The sequence below is a fragment of the Pocillopora damicornis genome, chromosome 3 (genome assembly GCF_964200805.1).
Source record: "Pocillopora damicornis chromosome 3, jaPocDami1.2, whole genome shotgun sequence".
In the NCBI taxonomy this organism is placed as follows: Eukaryota; Metazoa; Cnidaria; class Anthozoa; order Scleractinia; family Pocilloporidae; genus Pocillopora; species Pocillopora damicornis.
Window position 1 is genome coordinate 23476302 of NC_142672.1, and position 17826 is coordinate 23494127.

At 38.7% G+C, this 17826-nt stretch overlaps 2 protein-coding genes across 2 annotated transcripts; both read left to right on the forward strand.

Annotated features, from left to right (window-relative positions):
• The first annotated feature begins 368 nt into the window (after nt 1-368).
• Nucleotides 369-9962, forward strand: LOC149048900 (uncharacterized). Its single transcript, XM_089200635.1, has 10 exons — nt 369-511; nt 1112-1435; nt 6465-6570; nt 7155-7328; nt 7710-7765; nt 8219-8265; nt 8767-8870; nt 9095-9145; nt 9577-9694; nt 9829-9962. The coding sequence occupies exons 2-9, from the start codon at nt 1127-1129 to the stop codon at nt 9672-9674; spliced, it is 945 nt and encodes a 314-aa protein (XP_089056761.1). The 5' UTR covers nt 369-511; nt 1112-1126; the 3' UTR covers nt 9675-9694; nt 9829-9962.
• Nucleotides 9963-13675: 3713 nt separating this feature from the next.
• Nucleotides 13676-16696, forward strand: LOC149048901 (uncharacterized). The gene is given in 3 exon segments (XM_089200636.1): nt 13676-16014; nt 16232-16493; nt 16495-16696. Coding segments are annotated over 3 exon segments (2586 nt in total). The 5' UTR covers nt 13676-13847; the 3' UTR covers nt 16652-16696.
• The last annotated feature ends 1130 nt before the right edge of the window (nt 16697-17826 follow it).

Consider the following 17826-nt stretch of genomic DNA (forward strand, 5'->3'; position numbering starts at 1 on the left):
CACGATTTGCTTATTGAAGTTGATTGCGATGAAGTAAAGTTGACATATCCCTTTGACAGAGAATGTTTGACGCTTATAGAATATAAACAACACATTTATTTTAAGTAAGTAAACCAAGTCATCCTGAGCAAAAAAGAAAATTGAATCTTTCAACCAATATGAAAGTGCTGTATGTTTTCGGGTAGATCACAAATCAGTTTATTTGTCTTTTCCTTCTCGAAAGTTTTAGTTCATTGGTTTATTTCATCATCTTTGTTATGAGATCTCCGGCCATCTGTCGCTAAGAAAAGTCATTCAATTAAATTGAGTTTGTCTCTTCCTGTGTCGGATTACAATGGTCTATTAATTTTTAATTACCCCATGCCCACGCCTTGCCTCGCAAAAGATCAGAAAAAAAAACCTCCTCCTCCTGCAAAACACACGTTAGATTGCTGGCAAGTCTATTTGTGTTGAAGTTTCTGCACGATTACATCGCAAAAAAAGCCTGGTTGAGCTTCCTGAATGCCAGAAGGTTTGTAATTTACAGCTGACTCGCCTTAGATCTACTTCAATTCCCCTCAGTTGATTTTCTTCTCGTGAAACTCTTTGTTATCATGCATAATACAAGATTGTGCTTAAAGCTGTCTTAGAAACCTGATTAACTTTTGCATGAGTCCTTCAGAGTACACTTTTCCTCGGTGAGTAAGGCTTTCTTTTTCTATAAGTAGAGTGTGGAAAGTTTAAAAGATGTTCAAGGTGTAAATTATGTTTTTTTCTTCGACGTCAGGCGAGGTAACGGCTGGCACAGTTCCATTTAAACGAAAAAAAAAATTGAGGGTTATTTGCTTTGGGGATCATAGTAGATTTGTGTACCTAGTTAAGATCAATTTTTAGGTTGAGTTTATTTCTGGGAAGGACGTCATTTTCGAGTGTTATTTATGCAATAAACTACACTTTCTTTTGGTTTACCGGGGTTAGAACCCACGCAGGATGTTCGAAGAACATAAGGAAAGTTTAGATTTACCAGTGCAATAAACGATAGGTTTTTGACTAATTAGGGCCCTAGTAATATCTCAGTTGTTCTTTAAAACTTCGAAACTCATCACAGTTTTATCATGTGATCAAATTCCAGGTAACTGATTGTGTGATGCAGCTTCGTTTCCTTATTCTGGTCATTTTATGTGCAGCAAAGATCCTCCACGTCTTCGGAAAATGTTGTCCTCCGACTTACTCAATAAGCGGCTACCACCTGTCTGGTCACGTGATGTCCACCACGATTGTCTCCAATCTTTCCGAATGTGTGACCACGTGTGTAACTATGCTTCGCTGCAAAAGTTTAAACTTTCGTTTGAGAAATAAGTCATGTGAATTGAATGACGCAGGAAGACATGCCCACCCAAAGGATTATGGACCAAAAGCAGGATTCATCTACATGGATGTGTCTGAATCACCCAAGGTTTTTCTTTTCTATATATTCCCAATGTTAGTTCGTTTTATAATAAAGTTCGGATATAGCGCGCTGTGGTTGAGAGGGGGTGCTCTATCAGAGTAAAAAACATAGAGGCGAATTAAAGCTGTCACGCCATCTGTCAAATTGTGCTATGTCCGACCATTTCCAAATCTTTTTTCTAGCTCTTTTTTCGTTGATTAAAAGTGAACTTTTGGAACAAGGGAGACGGCAAATAGCAGTTTGTGCCACAGATACCTGTTAGTACAAAATGTAGACAGCAGACTGCAGACCGGATACAAAATATAGACTGCAGAGTGGGTAAAAAATGCAGACTGAGAATCTGAAGAGTTTTTACGTCTGGTATATAATAATATGTCATCTTACAGCTTACCGAGCGTCACGCAATCGCTTTTCCGCGATCAGCCTTCACGATTATTTGCACTATTGTGGAAAATTCCTGGCTCATTTCTTGATGAAAATCGATCGTAATATAATTTCAAGCCTTCAACATAGTCTTCTTACTTGTGCGCGAGTTGGTTGGTGTGATGTCTGTACAGATTTTACCAATGTAATAAAAGTAGATGACGTGAATAATAGTGATGGTAAAGCGAGCTTAAAACGGCAACAATCGCCAGAAACTACAACGGATACACAGGGTATGAGTAAGTTTTATTGATTTTTCGAGAAAAATCTTCATATTTCGAAATATTTGTCGTTGTAAATCGACCATATTTCGTTCCCTATACTATTCCTTATAACGTGTTTAAATTTTCAACGGTTCCTAGAATAACTTACTCTGAGTCACACAACGCGTGACGCGTTCGTGAATTAATCGTTGGCTCTTTCTCGAAACGTGACCTTGGGTTGCCTGTGACAAGACAATTGCGTAAACAATACTTGACATAATAACATTATACACAAAAAACACGGGATTTTGGATCATGTATTTATTAAAAAAGAATATCCATACAACTACAATGAAAACAAACATAAGATTCACCTTTCTGATCGTGAAATTAATACCATTCGCACTGTTATCGTAGCTACGTTCCCTGGCATCAAGTGAATCCAACATGGCGTCTTTCTTCACAAGCAGTTTGCATCCATTTTAATTTTGTTCTTCAGTCTCACGGTAGTAGTGTTGTTCAATAGACTGCATAGAGTATATACAGTTTGGTTTCAGATTTCAGATTTTGCTTTTTACAACGAGTTTACGTTTTCAACTAAGAATTGGCATACTTGGCATACAAGACATACAAGGCATTCAATGCTTTCATGGTTTTCAAGCGTTCGCGATTCTGTCCGATCCAAAATTACCGCTCAATAACATCTTTTTGTGTGGACTGGCCGCGAACAATACGACTTGTGTATGCGTCTATAAGTATTTTGAGCGTTTGCCCCATAATGCTCCAGATGATCGTAATCCAATTACGTTGAAATACAAAACGACAGACAAAATAGTTTTATGGGCAAAAATCTCGTGTTCGTCATGTGACCCGGCCCTGTCCGTGCATGTCAACGTCAATCATCATCAAGATAGCACGCGTGATCAGCATGTAAACATCTCATTGGATCACAGTTAGTTGTCATGGTGTTGAGGGCCCAATGACCTCTGGGTACTATTGCGCAATTTTTCCATTTTGTGGCGGAAGAAAAAAAAAATTAAAACTAGACCCTGTGAGCAGGGTAACTGGGATACCTGGATGGTACTGGATCCGTGGAATCAAGTGTAGTGATACTAAGCGTGTCGGACTAGTATACTGAAATAGTGAGCTCAAGTCTGGCCAAGGGCATACACCTGTCTCAAAACATAGGCATGCTATGTATGCAAGAGTTATTTTTTCTAGGGTGGCTGGATTACTTGAAACATTGTAAGTGGTCTACATTCTTACAAAAGGAAAGAAGATTATTAACGCGGGAAAGAATGAAAATGTCGAATTACCTCACACACAGGTATTTTGTGGTAGATTATGTGTGTTGTGCGAATAAATGTAACCAAAAATAAACTGTATTTGTGCCACGGATACCTGTTAGTACAAAATGTAGACAGCAGACTGCAGACCGGATACAAAATATAGACTGCAGAGTGGGTAAAATATGCAGACTGAGAATCTGAAGAGTTTTTACGTCTGGCATATAATAATATGTCATCTTACAGCTTACCGAGCGTCACGCAATCGCTTTTCCGCGATCAGCCTTCACGATAATTTGCACAATTGTGGAAAATTCCTGGCCCATTTCTTGATGAAAATCGATCGTAATATAATTTCAAGCCTTCAACATAGTCTTCTTACTTTGCGCGCGAGTTGGTTGGTGTGATGTCTGTACAGATTTTACCAATGTAATAAAAGTAGATGACGTGAATAATAGTGATGGTAAAGCAAGCTTAAAACGGCAACAATCGCCAGAAACTACAACGGATACACAAGGTATGAGTAAGTTTTATTGATTTTACGAGAAAAATCTTCATATTTCGAAATACTTATCGTTGTAAATCGACCATATTTCGTTCCCTATACTATTCCTTATAACGTGTTCAAATTTTCAACGGTTCCTAGAATAACTTACTCTGAGTCACACAACGCGTGACGCGTTCGTGAATTAATCGTTGGCTCTTTCTCGAAACGTGACCTTGGGTCGCTTGTGACAAGACAATTGCGTAAACAATACTTGACATAATAACATTATACCCAAAAAACACGGGATTTTGGATCATGTATTTATTAAAAAAGAATATCCATACAACTACAATGAAAACAAACATAAGATTCACCTTTCTGATCGTGAAATTAATACCATTCGCACTGTTATCGTAGCTACGTTCCCTGGCATCAAGTGAATCCAACATGGCGTCTTTCTTCACAAGCAGTTTGCATCCATTTGAATTTTGTTCTTCAGTCTCACGGTTACCGCTCAATAACATCTTTTTGTGTGGATTGGCCGCGAAAAATACGACTTGTGTATGCATCTATAAGTATTTTGAGCGTTTGCCCCATAATGCTCCAGATGATCGTAATCCAATTACATTGAAATACAAAACGACTGACAAAATAGTTTTATGGGCAAAAATCTCGTGTTCGTCATGTGACCCAGCCCTGTCCGTGCATGACAACGTCAATCATCATCAAGATAGCACGCGTGATCAGCATGTGAACACCTCATTGGATCACAGTTAGTTGTCATGGTGTTGAGGGCCCAATGACCTCTGGGTACTATTGCGCAATTTTTCCATTTTGTGGCGGAGGAAAAAAAAAAAAAAAACGACAAAAAAACAAAGGCATTTTAAGACTGGGCTACCACAGGTATCCCAGTAAAAAAAAGACGACAAAAAAACAAAGGCATTTTATGACTGGGCTACCACAGGTATCCCAGTAATTACATCGGCCGCCCTTCGAGCGAACAATTAAGAGCTTTCTCAAATTTCTTTTACGATGCGTTGAGTGGAAGGCCATATCTGTCACATCCCGAGCAATCTTTATGTTTCTGTGGACTCGGCTGTTATTCATTCATAAAACAAAAGCTTTGAACAGTTTGTTTTCTAACTGACATATGAAAAAATTATTTGAACCATTCTAACAAGGATTCTGATTGGCTTATCGTAGCGTGCTTTATTAAAGAAATAAAAAACGCGCCGAGCGCATTGTTGAGTTATATAAGCACGCGGGAATTTTTAGGAACACGAGCGAAGTGCGGAGAAGCACATCACTCGCCTCTGGCGCCACTCGGTCAGGCTGATGAGTGAACGGCAAAGCCTTCATGATTCTCAGTACAAGGTAGTTTACCGAAACTTTCTCGGATTATGGCAGCTAAAACACTCAAAAATCCGTATCGCGGACAGACAGCGAGGTTCAAACTTTTCTAGAAGGGGTAAAATGCAATATACAAAAAGAAAACATGAAAGTTACGTATTCAGCGGCTTTGGTGTTGGATTTTCTCGCGGTTGAGAATAAAAATCGACAACTGGAAGATTTGTCATTGGCCGATTTTGGCCGCTTACCGGAAAGACTTCTTCTGTCGGTAAGAACAAAGTCAATAAATGTGAATTTTGTAAATTGAAAATTACGACCATTGATTTTGTAATCATTATTCGACGCATTTTTCCATCTTAAGAGTTAGCGCCAACGCACTCTACGATTGTTATTCGGGGATTGTCGATTCCTGATTTATCTTCATCCATTAATGTAGTCGGCTTTTCTTGTCAGTAAAGGGCTATTGTGTTTATATGATAAACAAAATAATACATGGTCGCTTGTAGATATGAAATTTCTCTTCTCGTGTTCAACACGACATCTCTATCGATTTTACTCATAACCTTCACAATTTCCTTAAAAGTGATTGGTGCATCAGCTGCTTTATGTATCACTAACCCTCTGTACAGTTGTAATCGGACAGTGTAATCAGACAGTTGGCTGTAATCGGACACCTGTAATCGGACAGTTAAAGCAGCCAATCATACTAAGTCAACTCAGCTAAATCCACCAATCACAGAATTGATCACAATAACTATAGCAACAACCACAAAATAACAAAAAACAAACAAACTGGGAAATTTCCAATTTTTTTGCTTTAGACATTTTCCCCTCTGAAGATGTTTGTCTTAAATGTAACTTTTTTTCGGAAATTGTAATGGTTATGATTAATTGGTAACAGGACTTTGTGACGTCCAATTCTGTCAGTAATCATACGAGTGATTGAAAAAACGGACTGCCTCTTCGCGGTCGTCCGATTTAGTTAATCACTCGCATGATTACGGACGGAATTGGACTCGTTCCTATTACTATTATAAACACTCGAAGAGAAATTCCATATTTGCGCACACTCACGTGTTATTCTTTAAATAGAGCACGCTAAAGACGCTGTTGTTCGCTTTGGATATAAACTTTGTCTTGATCTATAGTAATTAATGTACTTCTTTCGTGCTCTAGCCCCTTTCTGCGTGCTTCACAAAAAAACAGAGCGAAAAAAAATTATAGTTTTTCATACTCTATTTTTCTCTTAAATTGAGAACCCAGCAAAATTTGTTATTCGCTTCCAGTCTTGTGCAGCAATACAGCAGGTATGGCCTCAGGCGGAAAGTGGATATTATTGGATAACGATTGGGAACAGAGAAGTTCAGGTTTATTGTGATATGATGAACTATGGTAAGCCCCAAGTCAAATAATACCTTTCGGTAACGATTTTTACCTTTTTTTAGTACAACTAACTTAAGCCTTAGAATCTATTGGAACATCAATTTTTTTTTATTCTTTATTGCTGGGATTTCAGCTTTTGTCATCTTATTCAATCAAGTTCACTAATTCAATCCGACTTGATTAATTAAAAAACAGAATCTCCAAAAATACCCAAGAGCAGTGACTATATTTCATCGTAGAGGTTCTTGTAGCTCGAGTCTAAACTACTAAACCGGTTCTGATCTAGAATATAGGAGGTAACTGCTTAAAAAAGCTGGCAAAAATTAAATTAAGATGAAAACAAATGTTCACCTAATTAAGATTTTGGGTTTGGAACTCCCTGACCATCCAAAATCGTTGTTGTGGACGTGGTTGTTTTTGTTGCCGATGTTATTTATTGTTTTTATTTTTATTTATTTGTTATTTGTTATTTAGAATATGTCCTCTTAATTTTTTCTTTTACACACACTCCCTGACTTTTGTAACGAGATGCTTCTATTCGCCATGCAGTTAAAATGATTGCAATGCTTATTTTGTAATGTTGATATATGAAGGTGGCGGTTGGACTTTGGTAGTGACCGTTAGCTCCAAGAGTAACGATCACCTTCAAGGTGCTGAAGTACAATGCTTTAAACCCACATTGTGTGTTCCCTTTGTCGAAGAGAACAGCGACATCACGGCGCGAAAATTAGGAGACGAAGATATACACGAAATGATGCATTTTCAAGGTAAAGCTGTGTACAGGATTACAGGCCAATTATTCAATAAATAATTAACGTTTTTACTGTTCAGATCATACTGCATAAGATCATTCTCAGGTATACTAAATTGTTATCATAAAAATTAAAGAAAGTTTTAAAGTCTATCATTTATACAATTATATATTGCCCCACCTAGAGTTATGATCTCTTGGGTTCATTAAATACAATTAGCCGGGTTTTGCTTTCTACATTGTGTATTCGCTCAGCCTTCTATTTTTGTTTCTGCTACAAATTTCAAGGTAGGCGATGAAATGTAAGTATGCTGATAGAGAGCTTGAAGGTATTTGGTTTACACAGATTCCATTGCATATAATTTCTCACCTCTAACCTTGACACATTTTTTTTCAGGAACTTTTAGAGTTGATGTTTTAACAAAGAATGTTACTTACACCGTTTTTTACCAGGTATTGCTCATTACATGTTTGAGTTTAACTGCTGTTTCTTGTTGAGTCGCATAGTTCAATAAAATCTCGCATTCTGATTGGTCAACGAAGCGATGTATTTAGCGTGGAATTGCGAGCTGGAAAGGAGGCCAAGTGATATTGTTTCGCATCTACTTAAACACAACACCTGTTGTCAAATTGTAACGAAGTTTACTACAATGTCATTTAAAAGTGTTTTCAAATCCGTTGTCACCTTTTAAAGAACCAAAAATAATCGAAAGCGTTTTTCAAGTTAGCGAGAGGGTCTTCTCTGTTTTGAAATGAACTACAAGTTCTTGAAGAGGCATAAAAAACCTCTTTCCCTCGATATCGGTTTTCGCTTGCAATTTAACGCGGAATTCACGAGTCGGGAAATGGATTTTCCTATAGCATATCATAAGTAATTACGTATATCCTCTTTGAAACTCAATTTAGATACCAAGTGGGCCAGAAAAGTTTAATTCAGCATGTGGCTATAGAACGTAAGTGCATGAAATATGGATGAATTAGAACCTGCTAATGTAGGTTACCTTTTTCTCTTGTGTTGTTCGAAATCGTGGTTGAATTCGAAGTCACAAACACCCCCTCCCGCTATCTGTAAGACAATGCAAAAACCGGTATCATTTGCTGAGTTTATTCGGAACGAAAGGGAAAAAATTTGACTCCTCGTCATGAAGCATGGACCTGGCCGTGCTCTGTTCTTACGTCAAGGCATATCTTCCCGCCCTCCCCTCCCACTCAGTCAATAAGTCATAAAATTAATATTACCGTGGTGTCCTCAAATATAAACCATCCAGCAGCTAAAGCTTAAGGTTGAGGTGATCTCTTCATGTTCCCCATTCTACCAGGGTGACGTATGTCATTTTGCTTTCCAAAGCGAACGCAATGAGTGACTCGTGCAGATGAATAGAGTAGGTCAAAAAGTAGAGACCATTGTATTTTGTTATGCTTTGTTTTGTTACTTTTGTTTTTGTCGAATATAGGTGTCCACGCATAATCATTTCTCATTCTTCTCCTTATCAATGGGAGACAAACGATTGTACAAATATTGACGTGGGCTACCGCATACACCCCGGTTGCCACAGAGGTAATAGAAACGATGATATGCGATGATGAGTTATGAACTCTCGTCCTCGTGTAATAACACGTAGAAGACCAAGAATAACCAGAGACATTCAAATAAGATAGGTTGAAGAGTAAGAATAAAAATTTCTCTTTTCGGCATAACTAAATGCGCATTTTAGATATCACCTCTTTCTTCTTTCCTTCCTTAAACCACTTACCTTGACTCTTTTTGTTTCTTGTCACTAGTCTTCGACGGATATGACGATAAGGAGTGTGGCCATTTGTGGGCTTCATCAAGTAAATGGCAATTTATATCAATCGCAAAATTAATACTTATTCATAGCTGATGAACATATGGTTATTTAACCATTTCCCTTTAACGTCAGCACACATGTTCTCCGTCTCATTCTCGATACATTTACCAAGGTGCTTACAAGGATAATATGTCGCTAGTTACTCTAAGGGGTCAAAGAGTTAAGACTGTATAATATTCTTACAGTGGGAAAAGCGATGGCGTGATAGCAAATCGCAAGTGCCTATTTTGCTCTCCTTTTGGGTGAAACTTGAGAGGTTTACTTTCACAATGCCATTCTACCGCAGCTTACCTAACGATATGTAAGACCTATAATAGATTAACGTTTGGGCCGGGGGAGCACCAAACTTCGAAGGCAAAATCGTGTGTTTTAAAATAGCCTCTGACTCCCATATTTCATTCCATTCGAAAACAGACCCTGGAAGACGAGCCTTGTATGGTTATCCACAGTGCGGAGGCAAAAATAGTCACGCAATCTACCACAACAACGCAGGGATGTTGTTTGTAAAATAACCCTGCTCTAAAGAAATATGGTGAGTTCTGCCAGCATCCTCAGAATCAATCAGTAAAAACCGGAATGACCTCTGATGGTATAATCATGAAGTAGACTTTCCAATCACATCATTCCAAATTTTATCTTATTTGTTTTTATCTTTTTTATCCTCAGAGCCTCAAAGACGAGCATTGTATGGATATCCATTGTGCTTCGGCAATTGCCATGGAATCTTCCTAAACAAGTGCGGGATGTTGTTTGTAAAGTAATCCTATTTGGGAGAGATTTGGTGCAATGTATTTTCTTTTGGTTTTGTTGTTTTAATTTTGCTAAAGCCTTGTGATGACGCATGGCGACGCCTAAAAACGAAAAGGAATTTATTTTCCTTTTCATCTAAATATAATGTTATTTTAAAACTTCATGAGCTTAAGCTATCTCAAATCACAATAGTTTAGCAAGAAGATAATGAGAACTTTAAGGTTATTCCTATGATATAAACCCTGCACTAAGATTTTTGTCATACATAACCAATTTCTTTTTTATCTTGTAGGTATGTAAATTATGGAAGAATATTTGGGGGTCCCCGTCCTCCTTCCGAACATTAATCCTTTTTGCACTCTGAGAAAAGGTTTTGCTCAAATCCATGAAAAAAAAATGATAGGTGACTGTGCTTGTTTGGGAGAAAATTGTGATTTACACTTTTAGTGCTCTATAACCTTAAGAAAAAGCCACCACTATTTTTGTGCGCGCGCTAGTTTGGTCTGAAACAGGTATGCGTAGTAAGGATACGTAATGTTGTACTACTTGTGAAGGTCAACTTCATTTAACAAGGAATCCACTGAAATGAGAGCGCAAGTAAAAAACTTAAGCGCTATGACACATAAACCGTCTATAAATACAGTAAAAGTAATAATAAGACAAAATAAAATTCCCTTCCAATGTTTTTCGAAGCGTATTATCCCTGGGATATAGATAACCCACACCCTGACATAAAATCCAAACTCAAATTAAACCTTCTCTGCCGATGCGATTGAAGGTCTTTCTAGTGCATGAGGCTCCGCACTTCGTACAGAGGGTTTTGTTTACTGATCATTAATACTGAGATTAAATTATTCATTGCGTGGCTTTGATAAAATAAAAAAGATAAAATAAAAACAACAAACAGTTACAGTTTCCATATCGAGCCCAATTTTTGATAATTTGTGAGGGTAAGTTTATTTCTTTCCCCTATAAAACCAATCAATAGGCAGTATATGAGTCACATGTTTACCTCTGTAAACCGCAATATAAATCAACTGTTTGAAACCTCGGGGAGGGTTTGAAAAGGTAGTAGGGAAAGGCATAGTTTGATCAGAATAATGAATCAGTAGAACCATCAATAAGATTACTTTTCATAAAGATTTCCAACTCTGCTATTTATTATGCTTAACTTTAGTAAAGACGAGCCCTAGAAATTTGTACAAAGTTTATTAACCCTTTAACTCCCAGAATTGCTTAACAAGTAGGTTCTCCCTACGTTATCCATGCACTATCCAGCAAAAAGGTAATGAGAATACTCCAATTATATCAGGTAGAAGTTGTTATCTTGATATACCACCAAATTCTCGTAACTTATTTACAAGGATATTAGTAGCAGTTAGAGAGGAGAATTAACAATCAGATCTTAGGAGTAAAGGGGTTAATCAATCACTAGTTTGCATCCTCTTCTGCCGTCTCACAATTTTTCAAATAACGGTTAACTGTATAAAATAACAAATAAAGCGAATTGGGCGGATAATGATCTCCATTTTGCTTGTAATCATATTGTGACAGCATACCACCCAGGGGTTAAAAATTTAAAACAAATACTGATGCAAGAATGGAATCTCATCCAAAATCAGCCACTGCTGAAAACAATTTACAAAACGCCTCCGATTATATCATACAAAAGAGGTAAATCGCTCAAAGACATACTCGTCAGAGTGAAGCTTTAATTAAAGGCTTTTGCGTCGCAAACGTAAAACCACACAGGGGAGTCTGTGTAGGCCTGTCTATGACCTTTTCAATCTGTGATATTTTCCAGGCAGGCCCCGTCCCCTGCGTGACATCACACTCTGTACAACTTTACAATATTCCAAGTACAAAACCGCGTCATTTGCGGCACATAGCACTTTTATTACAGAACCAGAACAACAAGTTGGTTCTACATACAGTACAAAGATAGATAAAATAGAAAAAAGCGACATTAAAACGCCTTTGCGGCGTATAATGCGAAAGAAAGCCTCACAAAGAAACACACCTCTGAGCACAGGCGGCCCAAGCTCCAGTTGTGAGATGATCATCTTGCGCAATAACAGTCATGGCGGAATTATAAGAGTTTGTATGGGAATATTTACGACCGCTCTAAGGTATAAAATAATACGTCAAATTCTCTAAAAAAATACCTCACCTTACTTTCACAGCGTATCGCTTGTTATATGACCGCTTACTTTGATGAAAAGAACGCATTTTAGCGAGTTGTCCATTTCGAGGTTTTCAACGTTCATAAGAAAAGCCCAAGGCTGAACACTCCATTTCCGAACGCCTGTTCCGAGAAGCGAAAAATCCAAGCTCAAAATGACCGGGCGCCCACAAATCCAACGCAGAATCCAAGCACATATACTGTAGTTTCATTCCAATTCACTAAAAACTCAATCTTCCCCGTGCAACCGACACTAAGTCGCAGTTTGCTTCAAAAATTTCCAGTTTAGAGGTTTCTAACAGCCCGCGGCCACATCAACCTTGACACACGACCGTTGAAAACCAGCTCGGTAACCCTACCTCCTTTTCAAACTGAGCTTTGCCGGGGACCATACCGTCAGTTATCGTCAATAAATTGTTTTAGAACCACGGGTCCCCTCAGTAGAAATCGATCAAGAGGCTTTTGTTTCGATCGGCCAATCGAATTCGCCTCCGGAAATGTTTACAAATTCAAAATAATTTACAGGCATAGTTGCAAACCGCACAGCTGATCTCGTAAATCTCGATAATTTCCTTTCAATTTCAAAAAGAAAAAATGTCCTCGATAAAAAATAGTCTATTCCACGGTTGCAGCAGGGACGTAATCAATTCGAACTCGTATCTGAAATGGAAATCGTGGTAAGTATTGTTGCTGGATATCCGTGCGGACGAAACGAAATAACAGTTGTCTTGTTAGCAACATTAAACTAAGTATGTCCAGATAGAGCTAAATTGAATCCTGGAACAAATCCTTCCAAGGTTTTCCTCTGACTCCGAAAATAATCATTGGCCGATTGGCCGATCGAAACAATAGCCTCTTGATCGATTTCTACTAAGGGGACCCGTGGTTCTAAAACAATTTATAGACGATAACTGACGGGATGGTCCCCGGCGAGGCTCAGTTCAAAAAGGAGGTAGGGTTACCGAGCTGATTTTCAACGGTCGTGTGTCAAGGTTGATGTGGCCGCGGGCTGTTAGAAACCTCTAAACTGGAAATTTTTGAAGCAAACTGCGGCTTAGCGTCGGTTGCACGGGAAAGATTGAGTTTGTAGTGAACTGAAATGAAACTACAGTATATGTGCTTGGATTCTACGTTGGATTTGTGGGCGCCCGATCATTTTGAGCTTGGATTTTTCGCTTCTCGGATCAGGCGTTCGGAAATGGAGTGTTCAGCCTTGGGCTTTTCTTATGAACGTTGAAAACCTCGAAATAAACAACTCGCTTAAATGGGCTCTTTTCATCAAAGTAAGCGGTCAGATAACAAGCGAAACACTGTGGAAGTAAGGTGAGGTCTTTTTTTTTTTAGAATTTGACGTATTTTTTATTCCTTAGAGCGGTCGTAAATATGCCCATACAAACTCTTATAATTCCGTCATGACTGTTATTGCGCAAGATGATCATCTCACAGCTGGAGCTTGGGCCGCCTGTGCTCTGAGCTTTGAAAAAGCGCGGATCGAAAATACCAACACATGATTGGTTACTCTCTTTCCAGAGAGAACCAATGAAAACGGAACATCGTTGATCCTAACCGCAGGTAAACCAAGTATAAAAAGATGGTTTTCCACCCTTTTTGGCAGGATTGGAATTGAGAATTTCTCTGCCTGCCCCTGATTAACACAGCCTGACTTAACAAAGCAGCTGAAGAGATTCTTTAAGAATCGAAACCGCCGGTCCTGCTAGACGATATACTTCACTTTCAGTTTTACCTGAAAAAAATGTCAGCTTTTGAAACACCATTGCGGCCACCAAAAACGCCAGACTACCGTCCAAATCTGGACGAGGAGATGGAATTAACGTACACTGATCCGAACCTAGAATCGGACCCAGAGGATAGCCCTCCAGCATCACAACTCGAGCCAAGGCATAAAGCTGAATTAGCCAAACAACGCAGCAACGAAGGTCTACGCCTTCAAAAAGAAAGCCGTCAAAAAGAAAACCTTTCGAGGAATAGCCGATCCACGCGGCAGCCAAGGAAGAGGAAACATGAAGACACCATCAGCGCTATCCAGTTCAAGAAGCAAAAAACTGAAACCTCCATTTTAAAACAGGAGAGACACTTACAACAAAAGACTTGCCCTCAGTCGCTTCAATACAAGGCGAAGGCAAACGTCACGCCTGACGAAACCTTTCGACAGGAAATAAGCGCTATTAAAAGTCACGCCGAAGAACAATACGTTAGCGCCCTAGTGCGCTTCTATCAGCGTAGACTTGTTAGTCACAAGAACAAACTTGAAAAGGCTAATATTGCCAAGTCTCGATCACAATACAATGTAAATGCACGTGAAAGATCACGTTCGCCCTTGAGGAACACTGTAAATACTGATGTCGACAGGATAGACAAAATAGAAAATCAGCTTTCAGAGCTGAAAGATCTTATATGCACACGCTTTCAGAGTGATAATAAACATGTTGAAAAGTACAACAGTGTCATCTCTGAAAAATCAGTCGCCAAACCCACTGCAGCAAAAAGGCTATCCAAGAATAATAAACGCAAAAAGCGTCGAAAAAATACACTACACAAGCGAGTGACTACAGAAAGGGAGAAAAATGAAAAATACCTTAAAAACCTTTCAGACAATACATTAACTGATCACCAAGTCAGCGTGTTAACAAAAGGGCTTAAATTTATTGAAACACCCGTGACAAATGAAAATAAGATCAGGCAACAATTGTTGCGTGACTTCGAACAATTCGCTAGGCGAATGAGACTTAGATATATATTCCACGGGAATGACAAGGAACCACATCCTTTCCACGTCAAATCAAACTGGATACCACCAGTACAACCTTCTATTGCCCTTGAACGCTACTTCGAAAATATCAAGTTAAGCCTTGCTGAAATAGCAATAACAAAGCCAAAACACAACCTGTCATACAACGAACACAAAGCAGTCAAAGAACTGCAAAACAATACTGCCATCAACCTTAAACGTGCTGACAAAGGCACCACAACAGTGATTCTCGACAAGAGGGACAAAATTCAAGAGGCCCAGGTTCAGCTCGACAACAGAGACCACTACCGACCTCTTGAAAACCCCATGGTCACTGACACATTAAAAAAAGTTAATGAGCTTATTGCTCAACTGCACAATGGCAAACATATAGACGATATGACAAAAAAGTGGCTTTCACAGACTCCCAATCCGCCCAGAACACCGATTTTCTACACTTTAACAAAAATCCACAAACCTTTGCCAGTGGGTAGACCGATTATATCGGGCTGCGAAGGACCAACTGAAAGGATATCATCCTTTGTGGATCATTTATTACAGCCTATTGCTCAAAAGCAAAAATCGTATCTCAAAAATAAGACTGATTTCATCAACTTTATAGAGAAAACGCAAGTGTCAAATGATACTATTTTAGTATCAATGGATGTAACAACCTTGTACACAAACATCCCACAAGAAGAGGGTATCACAGTATGCCAAGCATACGAAAAATACCACAATAACAGCCCTCCCATTCCGTCCCACTACTTAAAACAAATTCTCGGGCTTATACTGAAAGAAAATTCGTTCCAGTTCAACGGAGTAAACTATCTCCAATGTTTTGGAACTGCCATGGGAACACGAATGGCGGTTGCTTTCGCCAATCTCTTTATGGCAGAAATTGAAACAAAACTGCTTCACCAAAGCAGTATCAAGCCGAGAGTATGGAAGCGTTACATTGACGACGTTTTCTCCCTGTGGGATGTTCGTAAACAAGACATTGATCTATTCATAGAACAAGCTAACACGTTCCATCCAACTATAAAGTTCACGGCTGAAATCTCAGAGACTGAAATCACATTCTTAGACACGTTTGTCTACAAAGGTGAAAGATTCCAAAACGAAGCTATCCTCGACGTTAAAACTCACTACAAACCGACTGAGACCTGTCGGAAATGAGACTAAAGAATCTGCTATGTTCCGAAACTTCACGTTTTATTTTATAAAATCAACTTAATCTCCCGCTCTCTCTCACCGTTCTCTGTCTTTCGCTCTGGTCTCTCTCATTTTAAATATATAATATGATTCTATTGTTCAATCATCTGTCACTTATCGCAAAAAATCAACCGGAAATCAATTAACGCTGAATAATCTCTCATAGACCTTTTAATATACACACTATTCATCTTGCCACCCGCCAGGTGTTAAGAAAGGCTTTATTAAAGGAGAAGCTATCAGACTTCTAAGAACAAACTCCTCGGAAAGAAATTTCCAGGAGGCCATGTGTAACTTCAAAACACGACTTGAAGCACGTGGTTACCCAAAAAGCCTAATTGAAAAAACGTTATCTGAGGTCTCGTTTGCCGAAAGGCAGTCGACACTTAAAAAACAAACCAAAAAAACTAAAGGCAAAATATAACCTTTTGTGACAGCCCCCAGGGGTTAAAAATTTAAAACAAATACTGATGCAAGAATGGAACCTCATCCGAAATCAGCCATTGCTGAAAACAATTTACAAAACGCCTCCAATTATATCATACAAAAGAGGTAAATCGCTCAAAGACATACTCGTCAGAGCGAAGCTTTAATTAAAGGCTTTTGCGTCGCAAACGTAAAACCACACAGGGGAGTCTGTGTAGGCCTGGCTATGACCTTTTCAATCACAATTTTTCAAATAACGGTTAATTGTATAAAATAACAAATAAAGCGAATTGGGCGGATAACGATCTCCATTTTGCTTGGCCACTTCACAAACGAACTTGGTCAACTAAAAGTTTAGTGTATTTGGTGACATATGCTCTGGTGGAACGGTCAGATCTTGAATATCTTCGTATTTCAGATCGGCCACTCCAACAACTTTTAACATTACACATGTATTTTGCCGCCGCGGCTGCCATTCCTTGAATACTTTTTGACCCCATTTGGCGTTTTATTGTGTTGCTTTCGGAGTGGCCTCCGATAGTAAGCTGATCTCTTCTTCTTTACTCTTTGGAGAGCGAGACCGGCCAGCCATGTTTCTCCTGCAAAAGCTATATGAAAAATATTTCCAAACTCCTCTGGGACAGCTGCACGCCCCACGTAATTAACATGACAAACGCAATCTATTGTCGCGGTTTCATTTCACAAGTAAGAGAAAATAATCGCTTCCGATCTTTAGGGGCTTTAAAACGCCGGCTCGCCTTTTGATATGCCCGTTAAGGGCTCCCGCTCATATTTTATCTATTACTTATAGTAGTACTTCTTCTTAGTACTTCTTTAAGTGAAGACTTAAATTAAAGACGAAAATTGTTTTCACGATTTGCCTGTTGGGATGAAGTAAAGTTGACATATTCCTTTGACAGAGAATGTTTGACACTTAGAGAATTAAAACAAAACAGTCTTTTCACGAAAGTGAACCAAGTCATCTTACGGATAAAATATGAAAGTGCTCTATGTTTTCGGGCAGATCACAAATCAGTTACTTCCGGTTTATCCAATTTATCTGTCTCGTCTCTCTTGAAAGGTTTAGTTTATCGGATTATTTCATCATCTTTGTTATGAGATCTCAAGCCATCTGTCGCTAAGTCGTTCAAATAAATTAAGTTTGTATCGTCGTGTGTCGAATTACAATGGTCTATTCATTTTTAATGACCGGATGCCCACGCCTTGCAACGCAAAAGATCTAAAAGAGAACTAACTTTGTCTGCAAAACACAAGTTAGATTGCTGTCGAGAGTATTTGTGTCAAAGTTTTTGTACAATAACATCGAAACAAAAAACCTGAC

Coding starts and splice junctions, on each gene's coding strand:
- LOC149048900 (XM_089200635.1), top strand. CDS start 1,127: ATGCAGCTTCGTTTCCTTATTCTGGTCATTTTATGTGCAGCAAAGATC. Junction 8,266..8,766: donor TCAGCATGTGGCTATAGAAC/GTAAGTGCATGA, acceptor TGTCGAATATAG/GTGTCCACGCATAATCATTT. Junction 8,871..9,094: donor ACACCCCGGTTGCCACAGAG/GTAATAGAAACG, acceptor TCTTGTCACTAG/TCTTCGACGGATATGACGAT.